This window comes from Aethalodelphis obliquidens, unplaced genomic scaffold (genome assembly GCF_003676395.1).
Source record: "Aethalodelphis obliquidens isolate GAN/ISIS:26980383/991018 unplaced genomic scaffold, ASM367639v1 scaffold4, whole genome shotgun sequence".
In the NCBI taxonomy this organism is placed as follows: Eukaryota; Metazoa; Chordata; class Mammalia; order Artiodactyla; family Delphinidae; genus Aethalodelphis; species Aethalodelphis obliquidens.
Genome location: NW_020837948.1, coordinates 6,075,778 through 6,098,629, shown reverse-complemented (window position 1 = coordinate 6,098,629; position 22,852 = coordinate 6,075,778). Strand labels below are relative to the sequence as shown.

Here is a 22,852-nt window from a genome sequence, read left to right as displayed (position 1 = left end):
GAAAAGACAGAAGTACATAGCCTATTTTGAGGAAAACATGAACACACAGGAATCTTTTATAACCTGGTATCATCATAAAATCCAAAAGATGGGTATTTTAAGAGAACCCTTTCCTCCCAAAGACTGTAAGGTACATGAAATATTTCTTGAGGTAGTCATATTCTTATACAAAACTGAAGACTGATAAATCTACAATCTTTTTCCACAGCAGTTTCCATCATGTTTAAGTATAAACTTCTTGAGACCCATCACGAATATAAAAGGTGTCACAAAGCCACCTCAAAAGGTCAGTCAACCATTAGGTACAAATGGTGGGCAAGAAGTATTACAACAGCCAGCTGCTGGGTCACCATAATGTATTGTAATTTTCACTTAACAGAGTTAGTTTTTTGGATTTTATGTTTAAAAATATAAAGAAAGTCATCTTCCAGAGTAGTGTCTATTTAAAGTAGGCCACTGAAAGTTGTAATCCTAGACTTGCCTTTTTCTGCAAGGGTGCTAGAGGAGACCAGCCATTCTCTTGACATCTGTCCCATTTAAAGAATTCCGCTCTGGCTACTGGCCTAGTTGTTTCAAAAAACATTTTAACCAAGGCTTATGCAAGACTGGGTTGCTGCATCTGATCTGGTGTCTTATTTACAGCACAGGGGGTACATGAACAATGCACTCTTTGTGTATGTGAGGGTAAAGAGGGGGGCTTTGGCAACTTTGTTAAAATCAAACCAGCCTTTTAAAAGAAACTGACTTCAAAGAGGAAACTCAAATCTTCCTAGATCATACCAGCACATTCCTGTGAGGGCATGGGGTGACTTGAGAGTGTAGCCCCAAATTCAACTTCAAATACCACAGCAGTCCCACCTCATTTCCAGCCAAAAACATGCTGTTTTCTGAGACATAAGACAAGACATCCCAACCTCCCTTACACATTCCTAGACAACTGGCAGATTTGCTTGAAATACAGATCTTGATCCCTCCCCTGTTACGGCTGCTCCCCCTGCCCTCAAGTCAGAAGACATGGTGAGGGCTCAGCCCAACAAGCTAGCAGCGCATTCCCAGGTCTCCCAATTTGAGGGTGTTTCCCCCTTTACAGGAAGCTCTGTGGCTAGACTCTCTTCTGAACTGTAACTACATTCTGGATGGCCCAGAAGCTGCCCAGCTCTATTCAGTGTACCATAAGCCTGGCTAGGAAGGCCACATGTGCAGTGAAGCAGAATGGTTCTTTACATTGTTCCAAAGAATAAGAAAGGAATCAGTTCCTGCATGCATTTCTACGGGGGGAAAAAAAAAAACAGCGTTGAAGGAACAAGGGTAACACAGACTTGCCAGGCCTATAAGATTTGAGACCAAAAACTAATTCATTATATTAAAGCTGAGTTGGCTTTTCTATGAGGTTAGAAAAGTTGCTTTAGCATGCCTGTTTCTCAGGTCTCTTGAGAGTTTAAGAGTTCACCAAGGGTCCTTGAAACAGAGCTGGCAACCAAAGCAGAACCTGGTTCCTAGGTTGTGTCAACTCCCCCAATCCCAACTACTGCGATCACCTTCTGTTTCAGATCTCAAATCACCATGGGCTTCTTTTTAACTCAGGCTCCCAAAGTCTGTACTGGTCTGCTTGTCCACACTGGGCAGTGGGGGTCTGAGAGGAGCTATAACTGAATGTACTCAGGGAGTACAGCAGGGAGTTTTACAACAGAGAATATAGATGGGGATATTCCCATAGTCAATTCCCTCGAATAAAAGCCCACCTTAGATCAAGAGACATTTTGAAGTTGTTAAGAACAGTTATGGGACTGGACAAAGAGTTAACTGCAAAGGGCATAATTCTGTCCTAGGGTAGGGGTAGGAACTATCCTATCCCTAGCAGTCCCCATGAGTTAGGTCACTAGCAACCTAAAGTAAGGGATATTTCAGCAGCTATGAATTATAAGGGAGATAGTTACTAGTTCAGGCTGACACTTCTTTAAAGTTCACCCGGGGCTCTGGACCAGATGTTCCTTTTTTATTCAGGTGTTCTCACATTCCTTTATCTGAAGTCTTGTTCTTTCAGGCATGTGCAGTCAATGGCGGGGCGGGCGGGTGGGGAATGGAGGAGTAGAAATTAGGTTCTAGACACACACACACACACACACACCTCCTCTTGAATATATATATATCTGAGTTTCTTCTGTATCCCCACCCTTCCTATAAGCCTCCTACGACAGAAATATCTGCAAAGCATCTGAAGCAGGTAAAAGTTAGAGGATGTGAAATGGCACATTCAGCACTCAAAGGAAAAATACCAATTTGCAACATATACAGGTGGAAGGTTCTGAAGGTGAGAGTACTTTTATGCAACAGGCTGATCCTCAGAGTGAAAGAAGAGGCCGGCATATGGCAGGTTAATAAGTTGAGCAAATGACTCCTGAACATGTCAAGTTCAGCAGTGTCAGAAGGTCATGAGAACTAGAGACATGGAAGCAGGTATTGTTGTGAGCAACTATATTCCTCCTACAAAATGCCTCTCAGTATTGGCACACAGACCAGATATAGCCAACAGTGCAAAATACTGCAAGGAAGCAAGTATGTTATCCATAAGTTAAACTGTCACTCAAAAGAAGTCCCACACTGGAAATCGCTCAAACAAGAGCCCCTTCACCAACACCGTTATGCCACCAACAATGCTGATATCCACTGACAACTCAACAGGAAGGGTAGCATTCAGCCTACCTGCTTAGGTGTTCAAATGGCTAAATCTTGGGCTAAGGGACATGTTATAAACTTACATCGTTCTTCATCTTGTGTACACATACAGTTCTTACTCATTCTGTTTTTTGAAGGTAGTGACTTTTAACAATAGTAACCAAGAAGAAGGCATCAAGACTCTAGTTGTAAAGTCCTCAATATTCAGAATACTTTAATAATAATAAAAACATTCTGGTTCACTCAAGAACTGCACTGCCTAACATGAGTCTGATGAATACTCTTCCTACAATGTCACCAAAATTCTTTCACCAATCCAGCTTTAATATCTCTTTCCAGACTATATTCTCTAGCAGGCCTAATGACACCCAACTTCTGCTACTAGTTCCAGACTGAGCACACTGCTTTCTCCCTCACCTTGGCATCCCTCCACCCCAACCAAATCCAACTTGACCTTTGAAACCAAGTTCTTCATGGAACCTTTCCTAGACCCTTCCAGCTCTGCAGCCCCAATTCGCTCACTAATGTTCTGTCTCAGAACATTTTTATTATTCATTTCCTCCCAGCAGTATTTATCTCTGCCTCCTAAGCTACACCAAAATCTCCTAAGAAGGCAACCATGTCTTATACTTCCTACAAAGAAGCCAGGAGCTACACTTCAGGGATTTAACCATTTCATGTGCTTACCCTTTACTTGCAATCTTCTCCCTTATTCCCTCCTGGTTTTCATACAAATCCAGACAATTGAAGATTATCACCTTTTTAAAGCACAAGCAACTCATAGGAGAACATTTATTTGGTACCTTCCCATTTCAATGTATACTGAGCTTTATAAAAATAATCAGAAACATCTTCAAATGGAATTGGTGGCAACCAAAAGTTAAGCTTTGAAAGATGAGATTCTGATGGATGTGGATAAGGTAAAGGCTGTGCTCAGATCAAAGGGTCTGCTGCTCTCTTTCCCTGGTGAAACCACTTTGTCTCCCTGTTCAAACTGCCGTATTAAGAGCCCGGGCAGGACTTCCCCGGTGGCACAGTGGATAAGAATCCGCCTGCCAGTGCAGAGGAAACGGGTTCAATCCCTGGTCCGGGAAGATCCCACATGCCATGGAGCAACTAAGCCCATGCACCACAACTACTGAGCCCGCGCGCCACAACTACTGAAGCCCGTGTGCCTAGAGCCCATGCTCCGCAACAAGAGAAGCCACCACAAGGAGAAGCCCACGCACCACAACAAGGAGTAGCCCCTGCAAGCTGCAACCAGAGAAAGCCCGCACAATGCAACAAAGACCCAACGCAGCCAGAAAAAAAAAAAAAAAAAAAAATCACGTGGTTTGGAGTATCTGCCTGCCCTGAGTCATGTGCCTATAGTGACTCACTGCTACTCTCCTCCTTCTCCAGCTAGTTCCAGACTAAGCTCAGAATTACCATGGCACCATGTTACAGAGCTGCAGTCCTAGCAGTCTACCAAATTACAATACAGATCTTGCTTGATCAATTCCAGCAGCTGATGTGTTCAAACAGTTGTAGAATAAATCACAGCTATAATGCCACTTCAGGGATCTGTAACCTAAAGGGATGCCTGTGAATCTTTGGAAAAATATAAAAACTGTAAAGCAATACCTACTTTGTATATTAAAAGTAGATTTATGAAGGTGAGCTAATAAAATATAACAGCACCTCGAAAGAGGTTAAGAATTATTAGAAACTGAGAGCACACATCCTTAATCCGTGACAATGTTAGGGAGAAAGTAATAAGCTAACATTCAGAAGGCGGCTGGTTTACTTTCGATCACAAGTGACCCAGAGAATCAATGAAAAGCTGAGAAGCCAAAGGACTGTCACAGAGGAGTCTTCACCACCAAGAGCACCACACTGCAGGTAGCTACAATTTCCAACTTACCCAAGACGAGGTAGGCACTAAGAGGCAGAGGCAGGACTCCAGCCTCAGTTTGACTTCATGCTACAGCATTAGCTCAGAATAACTGGGAAATGAGAGGGCAGACAGGAGAGAGTGTGTCTTTGAAGACAGGTTTGCTATTATGGATAATGGGAAAGGGCCACTCACTTTCCTTGGACAAGGTGAGAACCTGGAAAACTCTTGGTAGACATATTAAAGAAATAGAATATAACAGGGAAGAGGGAAAAGGGTAGGAAAGTGTTACAGCCAGTTTGAAGGGCCTCTTAATATGCCTATGATTTATTTGGGTATATAATGTCCACAAATTGCCTATTTTCTCTTGGATGAGCTGTCAGATTTCTATTAAACATGAGAGTTTCAGATTATCAGGAATTTTTGTTTGTTTAAAGACAAGGGCCAAGGTCTACAGAAAGTCAAGAAGAGAACAAAATTTTAAACTACTATATTGTCTGTCCACTCAATCTTACATATTCAGAAAGATCCCAGTATCCTTTAAATATGGGTAGTGATGATATTTAGTCCTATAATTGTAACAATTCTTGGGGGTTACAGATCAACAGCTAATAATAATAGGCTCCCGCTTCCTATAAGCTGATACTTCCTTTCCAAACTAAATAGAGCATATGCTAACAATCCTGAACTTTTAGGAAAGATTTGTTTGTTATGATATTGCGAGGGATATACTTGAGGTAGTTAAACTTTTGGCAAGAGTTGACCATTGGGAAATAGCAGAAAAGAGACACTCCAGCTAGGAGTGAATGCTGCTACCTTCCCCACTAAAACCAGAACAAATGGAAAAACAAGCTTACTTCTGAGTAAAGGGAATCAGGGATTCAGAAGTAGTCGAAGGGTTTGCAATCTTTTTCTGTGAAGAGCCAGAGTAAATATTTTAGGCTTTTTGGTCAAATACACTCTTTGTGTGTCTATTTTTTAACAATCCTTTAAAAATGTAAAAACCATTTTTAACTCACAGACTGCAAAAACAGGTTGTAGGCTAGATTTCACCCACACACAGGCTGTAGTTTGCTATCTCTGGTACAGACAACAAATGGGGATTTATGTGAGACAGCACATGAAACTTTATTATAAAGGTAGATTTGGGACAAATAACAGTTGAAGTAAAAGCAAACTACTGTCAAGTAATAATCTGAGCCAGAAGAGCTCACAGTAAACATGAAGAGAACACATTAAGACTACATGTGAATATAGTTAATTCTAACTGGGAAAGTAAGTAAAAAGGGAACACAAGGAGGAAAGAAAAAAAATTAGAAGACAATTAGAACAGAGTCTACCAGAACCTTATTGTTATGTCGCAGCCTCCAGTGAGCTAGGACATGAACTGCCTGCAAGTCTTTTCCAACTGAACAACCATACGTAAACTTAACTTTTAATATTAAGTGAAGAGAAACATTTAAATACACAAAAAGCAAACCATTTACTACCTACTACGTAACTTACTTTTTATTGGAAGTATCTTGCATTTGTGACTGATGCTTTCTGGGTAACGCCATACATTTTAACATTAAAGGTTAAATTATTTTTTACATGCAAGTAGTGTTTATGGTTTTCCCCACATAGGATTACTGATTATAAAAAGATGACACACCACATGGGGTTAAGTGTCTCTTTTAATAGAAAAGCCAGCAAACTGTCTAATTCTGCTTCCTCCCAAACCACAAACTGAGTGGTAAATGAGCCTCTAGCCAACATATTCAAAGCTGAGAGGATTAAAAATGCAAAAATAAGTCCTCAGATCCAATTAAGGGAGCCCTGCTACATACAGGTTAATCAATACCAGTGGACTCCAGGAAGCTGGAAGACATTCTGATAACCCCACTCTGATAACATTTACCTCAATTAGCCTTTTTCCAGTTTCCAACTCATGAATAAAAGATAATACGTTGTTAATTCTATTTCAGAAAATTTTTTGCAAGTTGTTTTATTTACAATGCCAACTTTTAAAAGTCACTAAACTAAAGTTAACTGGACAATAAACTAGGCATAAATTGCTTTACAAAAAGAGGGAAAGCCCAAAATGCCACTTTCTATAGAGAATCCACAGTTTAATTTTATTCAGAGCAAAGAATAAAGAACTTTTGATCATACTAGAAGAAACTGAGCCATAAGTTTGGAATCTGTACTGAAACTACACATGCAATGAGGACAACATTCTGCTAATACAACTGATTTGCTGCTGCATTTGTGGACTGTTTTTCTAATATTAACAATTATAAACAAAGCAGTGCAACTAGTATTTGGAACAATCCTTACAGTGTTACAGCATCAGACACAAAATTTCACTTCTCCTCACACCACTGGTTCTCTTTGCGTACCTAGAAGAAAAGACAGATATAAGGAAGTACCTTAAGTAGTCTTTTCTAAGACTACTATCTAATGATTCATCAATAGCCTGTGAGGTGGGTCAGAAGGAAATAGATGGAAAACCGGAAAAACCCAGTTAACAGTACGCTTCCAGGTTACCATTCTTTCCCTCCCCAGTTTTTTATTGTGCCCTGCTGAAATTATCAAGAAAAGCAAAGACAATGGGCAATTACAGCTTTAGTCACCAGAGACAACCTGCATCAACAAAATCATTCTGATCTATTCATTTCTTCCCCATTCACTAAGTTGCTCTGAAGTATCCTGGCACATAATCCATAGGGCCTGCTCTTCTGAAGTCAAATATTGATGGCTTACATGTAAGGTCCCAGGTGCCAAAACTAGTACCTGCTAAGGAACAAATATCAAACAGCACCTTTGGATGAAAACTAATTGTTATGCTTATAAAAGAACAGTATCATCTAAGTGCTTAGACTAAGAGACAGACCAGAATATTTTTAGCATACAGAAGGTACCTATTTTCCCTCAAGTCAAGTCAAGACTCCTTGATATAAATACCTCTTTTCCTAGCATGCTATGGGTTTCAGTCTCTCTTGAAAAGCATTTGATCAAGAACAAGCTGTTAGCCACCTACCTGGGCTTCCTCTTCTTCAGTAAAATCATTTTTGATATTGAATGTCTTTCGAATCTCCTCAGGAGTTTTCCCCTTGATCATATTGGCAACAGTCTTGCAGGTAACATCAAGCAGACCTTTGATGTCTAAGTAGTTTGCTGCCTGTAAAGTAATTGTTGTTTTCATTAAAGTATACTTGATGCTTTAAATTAAATCCAGAATCAGTGACTAACAATCCATATCTAACTTAGCTTAAAATACTAGTTAATTTTAAGAAATTAAATGAATAAATAAATCAAATTCTTCTGTGAAAGATTATTGTATGTCCCATTCTTTGTTATACCTCTGTAATACTGAGTCCTTGCGCTACATTCAGCAAACTACACTACCTCAAATGTCAAAGAATGGCCACTACTGGCAGTTGTGTACGCGTGCACACACACAAACACAAGTTTGTGTTTGACAAAAATATTTAAAGAATTCAGTGATTTTCCTGGTGGTCCAGTGGTTAGGACTCTACGATCTCACTGCCAAGGGCCCAGGTTCAATCCCTGGTTGGGGAACTAAGATCCCGTAAGTAGTTATAGCATTACATTTTACTGACCTTCTGATTCAACTTTTGGTTTCTTTGATTTTCTCTATTGTCTACCTGTTTTCTATTTTACTGATTTCTGCTCTTACCTTTACTACTCCCTTTCTTTGGGATGAAATTCATCTTTCATTAGTTTCTTAAAGTAAAAGCTTAGACTGCTGGGCTTCCCTGGTGGCGCAGTGGTTAGGAGTCCGCCTGCCAATGCAGGGGATGCGGGTTTGTGCCCCGGTCCGGGAGGATTCCACGGCAGCGGCTGGGCCCATGGGCCGGGGCTGCTGGGCCCGCACGTGCTCTGTGGCGGGAGAGGCCGCAGCAGTGAGAGGCCCGCGTGCCACAAAAAAAAAAAAAAAGCTTAGACTGCTGATTTGAAACTTTTCTTTTTTCTTTTTTTTAAAAATATATTTATTTATTTTATTTTTGGCTGCATTGGGTCTTTGCTGCTACACGTGGGCTTTCTCTAGTTGCGGCAAGTGGGAGCTACTCTTCATTGCAGTGCATGGGCTTCTCATTGTGGTGGCCTGTTACCAAGCACAGGCTCTAGGCACGTGGGCTTCAGTAGCTGTGGCACGAGTGCTCAGTAGTTGTGGCTCACGGGCTGCAGAGCACAGGCTCAGTAGTTGTGGTGCATGGGCTTAGTTGCTCTGCGGCATGTGGGATCTTCCCGGACCAGGGATCGAACCTGTGTTCCCTGCATTGGCAGGCGGATTCTTAACCACTGTGCCACCAGGGAAGCCCCTTTCTTTTCTAATATAGGTGTTTAGGGCTATCAATTTCCCTCTAAATGCTACTTTAGCTTAATCTCACAGATTTTCGTATGTTGTGTTTCATTTCCATTCAGTTTAAAATACTAACTTTTCTTGTGATTTCTTCATTGACTCATTCTTCAGTAATCATTCTTGATTACTAAGAAATGTGTTACTTAGTTTTCAAATATTTGCAGATTTTCCAGATAGCTTTCTGTTACTGATTTCTCATTTCATTCCACTGTGATTAGAAAACATATTTTGTGTGACCTGAATCCTTTCAAATGAGACTTTTTTGTTTGTTTTGTTTTGGCCGTGCCACGCAGCATGTGGGATCTTAGTTCCCCAACCAGATATTGAACCCACACCCCCTGCAATGGAAGCGCAGGAATCTTAACCACTGGACCACCAGGGAAGTTCCCCTGTGACTTGTTTTAAGGCCCACAACATGTCTATCTTGGAAGTATACACTTGAAAAGAATATGAATTCTGCTGTCATTAGTCTTCTACATCCTTATGATTCTCTGTCTACTTGTTTTATCAATTATTTAGAGACAGGTTTTGAAATCTCTAACTATGATTGTGGATTTGCCTACTTAACCTTTAGAGTTCTATTGGTTTTTGTTTCACTTTCTGGAAGTTCTGCTTTTAGGTAGAAAAACATTTAGGATTCTTATGTCCTCGTAATAATGAACAGACCACTTTATCATTATGCAATGACCCTCTTTAATCCTGATAATATTCTTCACTCTGAAATGTACTTTAATATAGTCACTCCAGTTTTCTTTTGGTTATTATTGTTAGCATAATATTATCTTATTCCACCCTTTAAACCTAATTGTGTCTTTATATTTAAAGTGAGCTTTTTGTAGACAGAATAGCTAACTCTTTTCTATCCAATGTGATGACCTCTAACCTTTAATTGTGGTGTTTATAGACTGTTTACATTTAACGTGGTTATTGATACATGGATTTAAATATAGCATTGCAGAGTTTAGAGTTAAAATTCAGTATCAATGAATTTAACAATTTTAACTCTATGAAAAGTGCTAAAGGTATGGACTAGAAATATCTTATACTATGCATTAAAAACATACCAGTATAAGCTCAAAAAGTGTTCCTTGGTCAACTTTCAGGAATTCTTGATCCCAAACAGGGATATCATCTGTTCGCTTTTCTTTGTTCTCATCATCCTCAGGAGGAGGAGGATCATCCTTGTGGTGGGTGCACCACTGAATGACCTACAACAACAAAAGTTCATTCCTATATGGCATTTTATAACAAGGTACTTCGTTCCACTGCTGGGGCAAGGTTATTCCTATACGGGGCTAAGAACTAACTGTAAGTCAACTTGAATAGTAAAGTTAGTAGCCCAGCTTGAAAAGCACAACCCTAGAGTTCATGGAAGATCTTAGATAACAGCGAACCATGAAGACAGATTACTATACTTGACCATACTAATAAAGCTCCTGTGCAAAAAAACACATTAAGTCAGACAGGACAATGACTGGGAAATACCTGCAACATGTACATGCCAGCAATGGATTACCTTATAAAATATAAAATCTTAACAATCTCTACACAGAAATGGGCTAAAGATATGAACAGGCAATTTACAAAATATATCTGAATATGAATAGTCTAAAAGGAGGAAATACTCAGCCTCATTAAATGCAAAATTAACACTACAGATACTACTTTAGACTGTACCCCCAAAAGATAAATAAAAATCAAGATGTCGATACTAATCATTGGCAACAGTGTGAGGATAACATGAACTTTTCTACTATAGAGTGTAAACTGGTATAATCCCTTTGAAAAGTAACCTAGGAGTACCTAGGGAAGCTGAATATGTGCATACACTATCACCAAGCAATTCTAAACACCCTAGACACATGCACAACACTACCCAGTATAAGAACAATGCAGGCAAAGCCCAAAGTTCCCTTAGTAATGGAATGAACACATTAAAGTTTCTAGAAGCTGATTAGCTAGACTGTGCACCATCATATAGACCACAATCTACACTGAAAGTGTTAAGTTACAGAATCTAGGTGGTAGGAAAATGGGTGTTTGCTGTATAATTTAACTTTTCTGTATGATTAACTTTTTTTTTTTAATATTATAATGTTGGGGGAATAAACAATGCTGAGAGAAAATGGGAGAACTGAGAAATCATACTATAAGGATACAAAAAAGGGAAAGAACTACTTCTAGAAGAAAAAGCCAAGCATAAAGGGCTTTAATTAAATAGCTTTTTAAGAAGTATTCCAGGGCTTCCCTGGTGGTGCAGTGGTTGAGAGTTCGCCTGCCGATGCAGGGGACACGGGTTCGTACCCTGGTCCGGGAAAATCCCACATGTCGCGGAGTGGATAGGCCCGTAAGCCATGGTCGCTAGGCCTGCACGTCTGGAGCCTGTGCTCCGCAACCAGAGAAGCCACATCAGTGAGAGGCCCGCGTACCGCAAAAAAAAAAGTAGTATTCCAGTAGTATAAGAAGGAAACCAGGGCTTCCCTGGTGGCGCAGTGGTTGAGAGTCCGCCTGCCGATGCAGTGGACACGGGTTTGTGCCCTGGTCCAGGAAGATCCCACATGCCGCAGAGCGGCTTGGCCTGTGAGCCATGGCTGCTGAGCCTGCACGTCTGGAGCCTGTGCTCCGCAACGGGAGAGGCCACAACAGTGAGAGGCCCGCGTACCGCAAAAAAAAAAAAAGAAAAAAAGAAACCTATGAGTAACATATGGCATTTAAAAAGTCTTAAAAGGCTATATAGGGTTTCCCTGGTGGTGCAGTGGTTAAGAATCTGCCTGCCAATGCACGGGACATGGGCTAGAGCCCTGGTCCAGGAAGATCCCACATGCCGCGGAGCAACTAAGCTGGTGTGCCACAACTACTGAGCCCACACACCTAGAGAGCCCACATGCCACAACTACTGAGCCCGTGTGCCACACCTACTGAAGCCCGTGAGCCACAACTACTGAGCCCGTGAGCCACAACTACCGAAGCCTGCCTGCCTGGAGCCCGTGCTCTGCAACAAGAGAAGCCACCGCAATGAGAAGCCCGTGCACCGCAAGGAAGAGTAGCCCCTGCTCGTCACAACTAGAGAAAGCCCGCGTGCAGCAATGAAGACCCAACGCAGCCAAAAATAAATAAAAAATAGTAATAAAAAAAGGAGATCTAACTAGATAAAAATATAAAGCTGTGAATTGACCTAAGACAAGCAAAGTGGTAAAAACTACATAAAGAACTCGTATAAAAAGCCTATTAAGACTACAAAATGGATGAACCTTGAAAATATTACGCTAAGCGAAATAAGCCAGACACAAAAGAATATCCTATGATCCCATTTTTTGTAAGATAGCCCAGTATAGTCAAAGTCACAGAGACAGAATACAGAATAGTGGTTACAAGGGGCTTTTTACCCGGACTAGGGATATTAAAAAGACTGGTAATAGCCAATCATGGTAAGAATATGGAAAAATATGCAATGCAGCTGTATCTCATGCCAGGGTCAAGAGAAAGCATAAAATGCAACTGCATATGGTCAATGACTCTGAAAATTCCTCAGGAAGGGGCCAAGTGGAAACGACCATTCCCATCTCTAAGCCTAGCCAGTCTTCCCCACAATGTGGAAACTGGCTGCTGTTTCTTCAGAAGAGCATTCAGTTAAACAGCTGGCTCTATTAAGGAGCCATATGCTCTGAAACACTAAAATCCTATTCAATGTAGAGGGCTGGGGAATTCCCAGATGGTCCAATGGTTAGGACTCGGTGCTTTCACTGCCACGGGCCCAGGTTCAATCCCTGGTCGGGGAACTAAGATCCCTGCAAGCCGCGCACAGTGCAGCCAAAAAAATAATAATATGTAGAGGGCTGTTTATGCTTAGACACAGGGTAAGGTGATCAACTAAAAAAAAAAAGAAACAAACCAAAAAAAGCACATATCTTGTTCTCAAACTCCTTTTTTTTTACATTATTTTCATTTTTGGCTGCATTGGGTCTTCGTCGCTGTGTGTGGGCTTTCTCTACTTGCGGCGAGCAGGGGCTACTCTTCGTTGTGGTGCGCGGGCTTCTCATTATGGTGGCTTCTCTTGTTGTGGAGCACGGGCTCTAGGCGTGTGAACTCAGTAGTTGTGGCTCGCGAGCTCTAGAGCACAGTCTCAGTAGTTGTGGTGCACGGGCTTAGTTGCTCCGTGGCATGTGGGATCTTCCTGGACCAGGGCTCGAACCCGTGTCCCCTGCATTGGCAGGCGGATTCTTAACCACTGACCACCAGGGAAGTCCCTGAAACTCCTTTTGAGGCATACCATTCAGTAGACAAGCAATACAAAAAAACTCCCCTTTTTGCTAAGCACATACCATTATATTTCAATAATTTAAATGTGTTAATGAAAAAGACTAGACAACTTAAATATTCACAGGGCCTGGTTAAACTAAAATAAATATCTTAGTCATAATCTTACTATATAGTTACTGTTTTTGTTTTGTTTTGTTTTTAAGGAAGCTATCTATATATCAATTAGAAATATCACCAGGAAATTGTTAATGAGAAAAAGGATATATACATATATATATATATAAGGGTATAGTTGCTACCTTACCTTTTTTAATATTGCTGCATTAACATTTGGCAAGGGGACTGGATCATCATCTCCTTCATCATCCATTCCCAAATCTAAGTAAACCAGAAGAGAGTTGCCATTATTTTCTAGCCCCATTATAACAACCAGGCTGTTTCAAACAAGTAACTTGTAAGACATGTTATCTGAAAGACTATAAAAAGTACTTTACTAAGAATAGTTCTCTTGAAAGTATTTAAAACCGGCAGTTCCTAGCAACAGCTCCATGAACCACCCAAAACTATATAAAAATGTGTGAGAAGACAAATACAGGATTATATAAAAAGAGTTTTCTTAATTAGGAGGAAAAGTGATTTAATAAGTGGGATTGAGATAACTGGGCAACCACCTGGGAAAAAATTAAAGCTAGACGCTTACCCTTACTCTTTATACCAAACTCTAAATGGACTGCACTCAGGAAAATAAAACAATGTGAGGTATTGCAGAAGTAACAGAATCTCAATCTATTAAAATTTGAAGCCCAAAAATGTATATATACACACACAGACACACACAACAGATCGTGCAGCCACTGACAAAAAACAAGGCAGGCAGCTCCATACATACTGGTATGATTTCAAGATTAAAGTTTTTAAAAGCCAAGTATAAAAGATAAGTGTTACCTGAATAAAAATGGGAATATATTTATATTTAAAATATCTTCAAAAGGATATACAAGGAATTGTTAATATTATGTCCAAGGTAGTTAATGAGAACATGGGTTGAGAGACGTAGTTTCAACATATATCCTTTAGTGTTATTCATCACATACATACTACTTATAATTTTGAATATATAGGTTTCTCTAATAAAAAGTCCTAACTTTTAGACTATCAAAGTGGTTGCTAAGCTCCAAAGAGAAAACTTAAAATCCGCATGTTACTTAAAGATTCTAAATAAGAGTATTTTTCAAACCAAATGGGTCCATCCTTCAGTTTCTACAGGACTAAAAAAGAGCTGCCAAAGACACTTATGTAACAGAAGTACCAAGATCAAGGGTCAAAAGTACTGCATTGCTATACTGGTTGTAGCACAGCACCAGTTACATTGACATGGTTAAGTGCTGAGGCATACATTTGAGTCCCTAATATATAGCTGTGCTAGGCAGGGAAGAATCAGCAATGAATACAGGAGGATGGGAGGAACTGTTGGAACTTTAGATAGAGTTGCTCAGGATGCCTCACAGAGAAGATGACATTTTAATTAAAATTCTAAAGGAGAGAACACCTAAGCAGAGGAAATGACAAATGCAAAGGCCTTCTGATAGTGTCCTAAAAACACTAAGGAATCTAGTGTTACAAGAGCAGAGTTAGCCAGGTTGAAAGGAGAAGACAGGGCCCTAATAGGGCCTTCTGCAATTTGGCTACTATATTGGTAAGAGATAGCAGAGAGCAGGAGGGGAAAGAGGGAAACCAATTATGAGGCTAGCAATGACCCAGGCAAGTACAAGTGGCTTGTACAAGGTATATAGCTATGGAAGAAGAAATAGTCCAATTCTGTATGCATTTTGAAGTGAGAGGCAACAGGATTTGCCAACAGATGGAAAGCAGAATGTGAAAGGAGTTAGCGATGGCTAAGGCTTATAACATGAGGAACCAGACGGATGGAGCTGCCATTGGAGTTGCCACTAATTGATATGGGGAAAGTTGACAGAGAACTTGTTTTAGAGGGCAGGGAATCAAGAATTCTAGTTTGGGGACTTCCTTAGTGGCACAGTGGTTAAGAATCCACCTGCCAGTGCAGGGAACACAGGTTCAAGCCCTGGTCCAGGAAGATCCCACATGCCGCGGAGCAACTAAGCCCATGAGCCACAACTACTGAGCCCGCGCACCCCAACTACTGAAGCCCACGCACCTAGAGCCCGTGCTCTGCAACGAGAAGCCACTGCAATGAGAAGCCTGTGCACCACAAAGAAGAGTAGCCCCCGCTCGCTGCAACTAGAGAAAGCTCGCACGCAGCAACGAAGACCCAACGCAGCCAAAAATAAATTTAAAAAAGAAAACAATTCTAGTTTAATAAGTTTGAGATATCTATTAGATATTCAATGGTTGACCAAGAAGTTAAATATGCAAGTCTAAAAATCAAAAGAAGAGATTAGAACTGTAGGTAAGTTTGGGAAATGATGTATAAATGATTTATAACACTATGATTCTAGCTGAGGGACTGACTGAGTATTGATACAGTGAAGAGGTACAATGATTAAGCAAACTCCCGGGAACTGAAGGCTTTAAAGATGGGGAGAAGGCTTTAAAGATGGGGAGACAGGTTGTCAGTGAGCTAAGTATTAAGTATCCTGAAAGCCAAATGTAGAAGGGACTGATCTACTGTCAAAGGCTATCAGTAAGTCTAGATGAGAAATGAAACAATGCACTTGACAACATGGAGATCAATGAGTTTAACAAGCTTCTCCAGTGAAGTGGTAAAGATGAGAGTATATTCAAAAAGTATTCTATTTTCCTGTATGGGTACATTCACTCATCTCCCCTCTATTCCTCCCCACCAATGCCTTTACCTGATCCCATCTTTGCTGAGAGTAAAACTATAAAATGACAATATTTCAATTTGGATCAAGCCACTTATGCTTTTCTTGAACTAGTATGAAGTATTTTTAACTCAGAGGGCAGAAAAAGAAGTTATACTATGGAAAATACGTGTGTTTGGGGAAATGAACAGATTAGAGGAAATGAAATACAGAAGACCAGCTTGTTTAGATACAAATGTTATTTGGAAGAAGGCTTAAGTCACATTAAAAATAAGGGCCTTACAGTTGTAAAGGATCACTTCTCCAGCATTTAAACCGAGGATTTGAAATGGTTTTTGCTTTTAGACTAAATGCACAAGTACCAACAGTCATTCCTTTAAGCTATTTAGTTTCAAGGACTTCTGAAAGACACCTGTATCCTGATACCACAACCTGGACCTGAAGAAATGAGTCAATCCATGTGTACACATGCCAAGATTTTCACTTCTGATTGTCCACTGATTAGAAGATTTTATTTCAATACACTCCAGTCTTCAAGAGGCTAGAATTCTATATAAACCACTGGTACTTAAGATAAAGCCATTCACCTCTGATGCCCAAAGCTATGAAAGGAAAGAAACATTTTAATTGTTGCTATCTATCATCCACTTGCTTCAGTGATCAAAGTTGGCAGAAAACCTTCAAGCAGCCCTATGTTCCTACACTGGCAAATGCTTCTTTGAAGCAGCACAGGAGAGATTAGTGTGCCAGGCACCAACTAAGATGAAATAAAGCAAGTATTCAGGCAGCAATTTTGTTATCAGTTTCTACATCTTCTAGATAAAGCCTTACTCACCTGCCTTTAGGGACACCTGGATAACTTTCACACTCTTTTATCAGTGACCATACTATAGTTCTTCATTCAACACGTACTTGATGAACAGTGACTGTGGGTTGTACCAAGGGGTTTACAACTTAATAAAAGTAATCTATGTAAGTCACCAGGGTGCAGGACTGTAAGTGCCACATAACTGGTGTCAATTACCCAAAACAACTTTATGTTCAGCTTTTATTTTCTATTAGAAACCAGGAAAATAACTAAAAAGAAAACCGAAAAGAATATGTTCAGCTTTTATTTTCTATTAGAAAACAGAAGACAAACCTGCAGCTCAGCTTCTGCCTCTACCACACCTAATACTTGCTGTTAGAAGTCTTCTAACTTATTATCCCTGAAATCCTAAGTGACCAGTCTGCAGTATATGAATCTGATAATCACTCTGGTCACTTCAAAATGCCTCCCTTTTCCCTTGGCTTCCTACTCCACATATTCTCTACTTCTGACTTCACTCGTAACAGCCCATCCTGCCCCAACATGGCCACCTGCCAAGCTCATTTATTTACATATATATATATATATATATATATATATATATATATATATATATATATACTCCTATAACCCACCATACAAAGTCAGTCTATCCCCAGCAGCCTACAACTCAGGGACCAAGATCCACATACTCAACTGACTAGTAGCTTATTACAAAGATCTTTTGAGAGAATCTCAAACATACACAACATGTTCAAGCTCAAAGTCATTTTCTTTCCATTCCTCTCAAACTTGTTGCTCAGCTCTATCAACTACAAGTATCACAATCACAACCCCAATTAAAAACCTCAATTTCTTTTAAACACATCCTGTCTACTTTACCTCAGAATGATCTCCCAAAACATCTTAATTTTACTAGATTTGAAATATCACCTCACTAGTACTACACACTGCACTCTCCACAAGCCTAAAGAATAACATCAGCCAACAAGTTCCCATAGCACCACTTGGCACAATTTTATTAATGCACTAATTATACCATGTGACCATTAGCCTTGTTTGGTGTCTATCTCCCTGCCTAGTTTATAAATCCTTCAAGAGCAAAGACCACTTCTCACTTACCTTCTTTTCACCGGCACCAGGACTTATTCTTTGCCTGCCTTTCTGCTCTCACTGAACACTGACTACTATATCTCCTGCTAATGCTTGGCATACAACTCTTTAATTAAATATCTATAAGCTACAGATAAACAAAAACTTTTGATATTTGAATGCACTCAGCCCTCCGTATCTGCAGGTCCCACATCCTTGGATTCAAACCGTGGATAGAAAGTATTAAAAAATAAAAATTTTTAAATTCCAGAAAGTTCCAAAAAGCTAAAATTTGAATTTACATAGCATTTATGGTGTTATTAGGTATAAAAATCTAGAGATAATTTAAAGTATAAGGGAGAATGTATGTAGGTTATATGCAAATACCACCCCATTTTATGTTATTTGAGTATCCATGGATTTTGGTATCCATAGGGGGTCCTGGAACCAATCCCCTGCAGATATGGAGACAAATGTACTGAAGAACATTCTTATTACTACTGTTTTTTTTCCACCAATTCTAGAAACTGATTTGTAAGTCTCCATATACTGTTAATGTCTACCAACCCACTGATAATACTAATTAGAGATCCAGGGCTTCCCTGGTGGTGCAGTGGTTAAGAATCCACCTGCCAACGCAGGGGACGTGGGTTTGAGCCCTGGTCCAGGAAGATCCCACATGCCGCGGAGCAACTAAGCCCGTGCGCCACAACCACTGAGCCTGCGCTCTAGAGCCCACGAGCCACAACTTCTGAAGCCTGTGCGCCGAGAGTCTGTGCTCTGCAACAAGAGAAGCCACCGCAATGAGAAGCCCGCGCACCACAAGGAAAAGTAGCCCCCACTCGCCGCAACTAGAGAAAGCCCGCGCGCAGCAACGAAGACCCAACTGAGCCAAAAAGTAATTAATTAATTTAAAAAAAAGAAGTGAGAGATCCATGTTAACTAGTAAAAGTTTCAAAACGTTTCAGGACCTGTTTTCTTGCCTTCCTTCTTTGATGCACTGCATACATGCTTTGCAGCAGTTTCAGAGGAATGACAAAACAGACAAAAGGGAAGACTTGGTTAAAAAAAAAAAAAAAAAGAAAGAAACAGACATCTACTCAGTTTACAATCTACTCAGCTTACTCCGGCTGTTGAAACAAGGTGTTCTATTTAGCTACCATATATAAGGTATCTCTTTTCCAAAGGCTTTACTTTTTGTCATTAGAAATTACGAACGCAAATTTACTTGAAAGAGAAATGGGCCATTGTCTGAGGTTTGGAAGTCATTTCAGTATTAGCTTATGGTATTATCTACCTAATAAGGGAAAAAACTCAGTAATTCAGAAAATGCAGAAAAAACTGACCTGTACCAAAAACAATGCAGTTAATACTTTAAAGAAAAAAAGTAAACTTTACCCCTTCATACCCCTGAGAGTTTTCTGACACTGTTACTTCTGTAGATTTGATGTTCACAGGTTATATCAAGCTACTCATTTCTTTCCCTTTCCTCTGACCCACGTTTTCTAATAAACTTACCTTCCAACATGGTCTTAATAGTCACAGATTGTTTCGCAATTTCAACATCAACTTCAAATATCTCTCCATCAGAACTCTGCAACTTAATTGAAGGCATCTAAAAAAAGGTATTATATTGAATTTGAAATTTAAGAGATATTACTTCTATACAAACTACATTTCAAACTACAGTCTGTTAGACACCTTCTAACTTATTAACCATAAAACCCTAAGGACCTATAGTATATAACCCTATAAAACACTAAGTGATTATTCACATGCTAGCACACAAGTGTTTCTATAAAAATTTTGTGAAAGTATAACTCCTAGGAACAGAAGCTTTTAAAGCCTGCCCTACTGAATTCATTACTAGTGTAAGTTTTAGAATTAACACTTTATATTTTTGAGGCAAAATGTATCTAAAATGGACTTATTCTTTGCCCACCTTTCTGCTCTCACTGAACACTGACTACTCCACCTGCAAACCTGAGGGAGGTGAGTCCAAAATAAACAAAGCTACCCAGATAAGATAGTAATTTTCCCACAGTGAGACTTACCAGTGAAAAATGAGTTCAAATCCAAAGAGTAGATCAGGATATACTTATTTATGTTTGGATCAATGCAAGACCATACACAAAAGAATAAAATATTTTAAGGATAAGCACATGTTGTAAACCTAGTAAATTTCAGAGTCCTTTTTACCTTTCATTACTGACTGTCCAGGTGTCCAAGTTTGAGATCTCCTGCCAAAGTCCTCATAGTAATAACCTATTACTTGCGCCAAAAATGTATTTATTAACTCAGATTAATTATGAGTCATTAGGAAAAAGACACCTCTTACATAAAAGTTAATTAAGCAATTAACTTCAAAAGACTTGAGTTTTGGCAAAAAAACACCTCTTTAAAATTAAAAGTTCTAAGCTTCTAAGCCAGCAATTTCTTACCATATTCAGATTCTTGGGGGAGTGGCGCAGGGGAGGGGGGAACGGCAACAATACCTGACTGTAAAAATTCAAAACCTCTTTAAATTTCAAGTATAGATTTTTTAAAGGTCCATCATAATCCTGCGATGTCGTTATAACTTAAAAACATAGAATTTGGCATTTAAAACACTGATCGAACCTTTTTAGGTCCCAAGACTTAAGACCCATTAAATCAGCTAAAATATTCATTCTGCTTTCCCCAGACAACTGTCTCCATTTCCCAAACAACAAGTTGTTAAGGCAAGGAAGCAAAAAGGTAAAGCTGTTTTAAAAGCAGCCATTTAAATATCCAGCTCTCACCCATCCATGGGTGGAGAGAATCAGATTTCATTTTACAGTTCACAAATATGTCTGCTTTTCCGTGTTGCTCAGTACTTGCCAATAATGCAGTTGTCCTGCTCCATGGAGAAAGACCCAGAGCAGAGAACCTTCTCTGTGACAAGGCAATAACAAAAGGTATCCCCAAAAGAAATATTTTAACGTGAGCTCAATTTTTAATTACGAAACATTCTATGATCTTTTTATGTTCCACAGTACTGGAGCGAACATTATAGAATCAAGAGTCTGGCAACACAGTTGATAAAATTACTTTTAAGCAAGACGAACATTTCATATTTCAAATAACTTTTGATAAACAGCAAGATCTGCTTAGTCATAGTCAAATTCGTCTATTAGGTTACTCCTACGGGAGCTGAGATCTTAATAAATAGCAGAGAAACCATCGGTTAATCTGTAATTCGATGCACTTTGTAACGCTAAACTTGGTACTCAAAGACAACTTTTTTAGTGTTATACAGCTGGAATTCAGAGCAAATTTTCGTATAATGATGGGTGAAATTTTGTTTGACATGCTTTCAAGACCATTCCTTCAATTCCTTATGCTCCAGTACTTGTAAATCACTCTGAGTGGGTTCTATCAACACCATAAAGGAAAAAAACCTGTTTTAAGTGACCCGAAATTCTGACACCTCTTTTTAGAGGGTAGAGTGAAATCTGCGTTGCTCTATGACACAGAAACATTCTACTGTAACGCTCTGATGAAAAAAATCATGACCCAAAACCTAAACCTGAAGTCTCCATTAAAAAGTAAACCGAAGCAGGTGAATGTCCTACTCCTTCAAAAACCAGGCACCTCGAGTTAGGACTTAGAGCACCTAAAAGCCACACCACTATGACGATGGCATCTGCTATTACAACAATGGTTTCAGCAAGCCCAGGCTGTGGCAAAGTAATGGGAGAGAAATATTCCGAAGGAGCAGGCGGCTCTCTGCCAAGATTCGGACCCAGCACAGTCAGCCAGGACCGGTGACTAGCGACGCTAGATACAGGGGCGAGAAAAGGATGGGTGCCAAGAATCCTGCGCTCCCGGACTACCACCGCCACGCTTCCTCCGGACACCAAAACAACAAACACGGACACACGCCCACGCTCACGACAGCCCCGGGAACTCCATTAAAAGCCCCGCCGCCACCCTCGCCCTGGCTGCCAGTGGCTGGCAGGCTCAACGCCGAGCGAGGCCCCCGGCCCCAGCCTGGGCCCTCAGTCGAGCCCCGCCACGGCTGACGGTCGCCCCGTGAAGAGAAGGCCTAATCTCGGGTTCGGCTCGCACCTTCTCCCTCCCGCCCGCCCGGGCACCCACGGGGCGCCGTGAAGACGCGAGGCTAGAGGAGGCCTCGCCGAGTCGAGGGGCGGGGTGGGAGAACAAGGCCGACAACGGGTTCCAAAGAGCCTGAGGGAAGGCCAGGCCCAGGTGCCTCCCGCCTCCAGCAGGGCCAAAGCACCAGCGGTGCTGCCACCAGCTCGCAACCCGCGGCGCCACCGCCCCTCCCAGCTCCGTCGGCGGCTACTCACAGTGTTAGGATTCAAGGAGATGGCGGGCCAGAGGCTGAGGAGAGCAGGGCGGCGTCTGCAAAAAAAAAACACAGAAAAGCGGAGAACAAGGCCAACACTGCGGAGCGGCGCGGCGTCTACCTATATATGAGCGGGCGCAGGCGCCGAGGACCCTTGCGCCCGTCACGTCACAGAGCCGGCGGGGCTGGCCGCCGAGATCGCCTGACGACAGGCGGAGGCAGGCCGGGCGGGCCAGGCGGAGACGCGGCAGGGCGGGGCGAGGCGAGGCGAGGCGCGGCGGGCCTTGATCCTCACCCCCTCCCTCGAAAGCTAGGCTCGGTCTCCTCAAAGCGGGAACGGAGGACTGGCTGTGGTACTTCACGGCCTGCGCGGGTCCTTCAGGCGGGGGCTGTCCTAAGCTGAACTAAAGACCCCAGACCTGAAAAGCCTGGAAGCCGCGAGCGCAGGAGGAGGAGGAGGAAGGGGGAGGAAGGGGGAGGAAGGGGGAGGAAGGGGGAGGAAGGGGGAGGGAGGGGGAGGGAGGGGGAGGGAGGGGGAGGGGGAGGGAGAGAGAGATGTTCTCCCGCGTGTGTGTTGAGGATGGTGTTTGGGAGGGGCTACGGCTCCCTTTCAGGACGGGGAAACTGGGACTCCGAGAAA

The 22,852-nt window shown here is 41.2% G+C and overlaps 1 protein-coding gene across 3 annotated transcripts; it reads right to left on the bottom strand.

Moving 5' to 3' along the window:
* Nucleotides 1-5,966: 5,966 nt before the first annotated feature.
* SKP1 (S-phase kinase associated protein 1) lies at nucleotides 5,967-22,343 on the bottom strand. Of its 3 annotated transcripts, none has more exons than XM_027097542.1 (7): nucleotides 22,214-22,324; nucleotides 20,082-20,153; nucleotides 19,401-19,497; nucleotides 13,483-13,556; nucleotides 9,983-10,126; nucleotides 7,572-7,712; nucleotides 5,967-6,930 (listed from the first exon to the last, which is right to left on the bottom strand). In XM_027097542.1, the coding sequence occupies exons 3-7, from the start codon at nucleotides 19,495-19,497 to the stop codon at nucleotides 6,895-6,897; spliced, it is 492 nt and encodes a 163-aa protein (XP_026953343.1). In that variant the 5' UTR covers nucleotides 20,082-20,153; nucleotides 22,214-22,324; the 3' UTR covers nucleotides 5,967-6,894. The 3 variants fall into 3 exon arrangements, with proteins under 3 accessions (XP_026953343.1, XP_026953346.1, XP_026953336.1); XM_027097545.1 differs by having other exon boundaries at nucleotides 20,082-20,147; nucleotides 22,214-22,318; XM_027097535.1 differs by lacking the exon at nucleotides 20,082-20,153 and having other exon boundaries at nucleotides 22,214-22,343.
* Between the last annotated feature and the right edge of the window lie 509 nt (nucleotides 22,344-22,852).

What these genes read in the sequence shown, in the direction of transcription:
- SKP1 (XM_027097535.1), bottom strand. Translation starts at nt 19,497, where the DNA reads ATGCCTTCAATTAAGTTGCAGAGTTCTGATGGAGAGATATTTGAAGTT. An exon ending in TATTAAGACCATGTTGGAAG is followed by an intron (nt 13,557 to 19,400) that starts GTAAGTTTATTA and finishes TGGTTTACTTAG; the next exon opens with ATTTGGGAATGGATGATGAA. An exon ending in CTGAAGAAGAGGAAGCCCAG is followed by an intron (nt 6,931 to 7,571) that starts GTAGGTGGCTAA and finishes CTTTTCTTCTAG; the next exon opens with GTACGCAAAGAGAACCAGTG.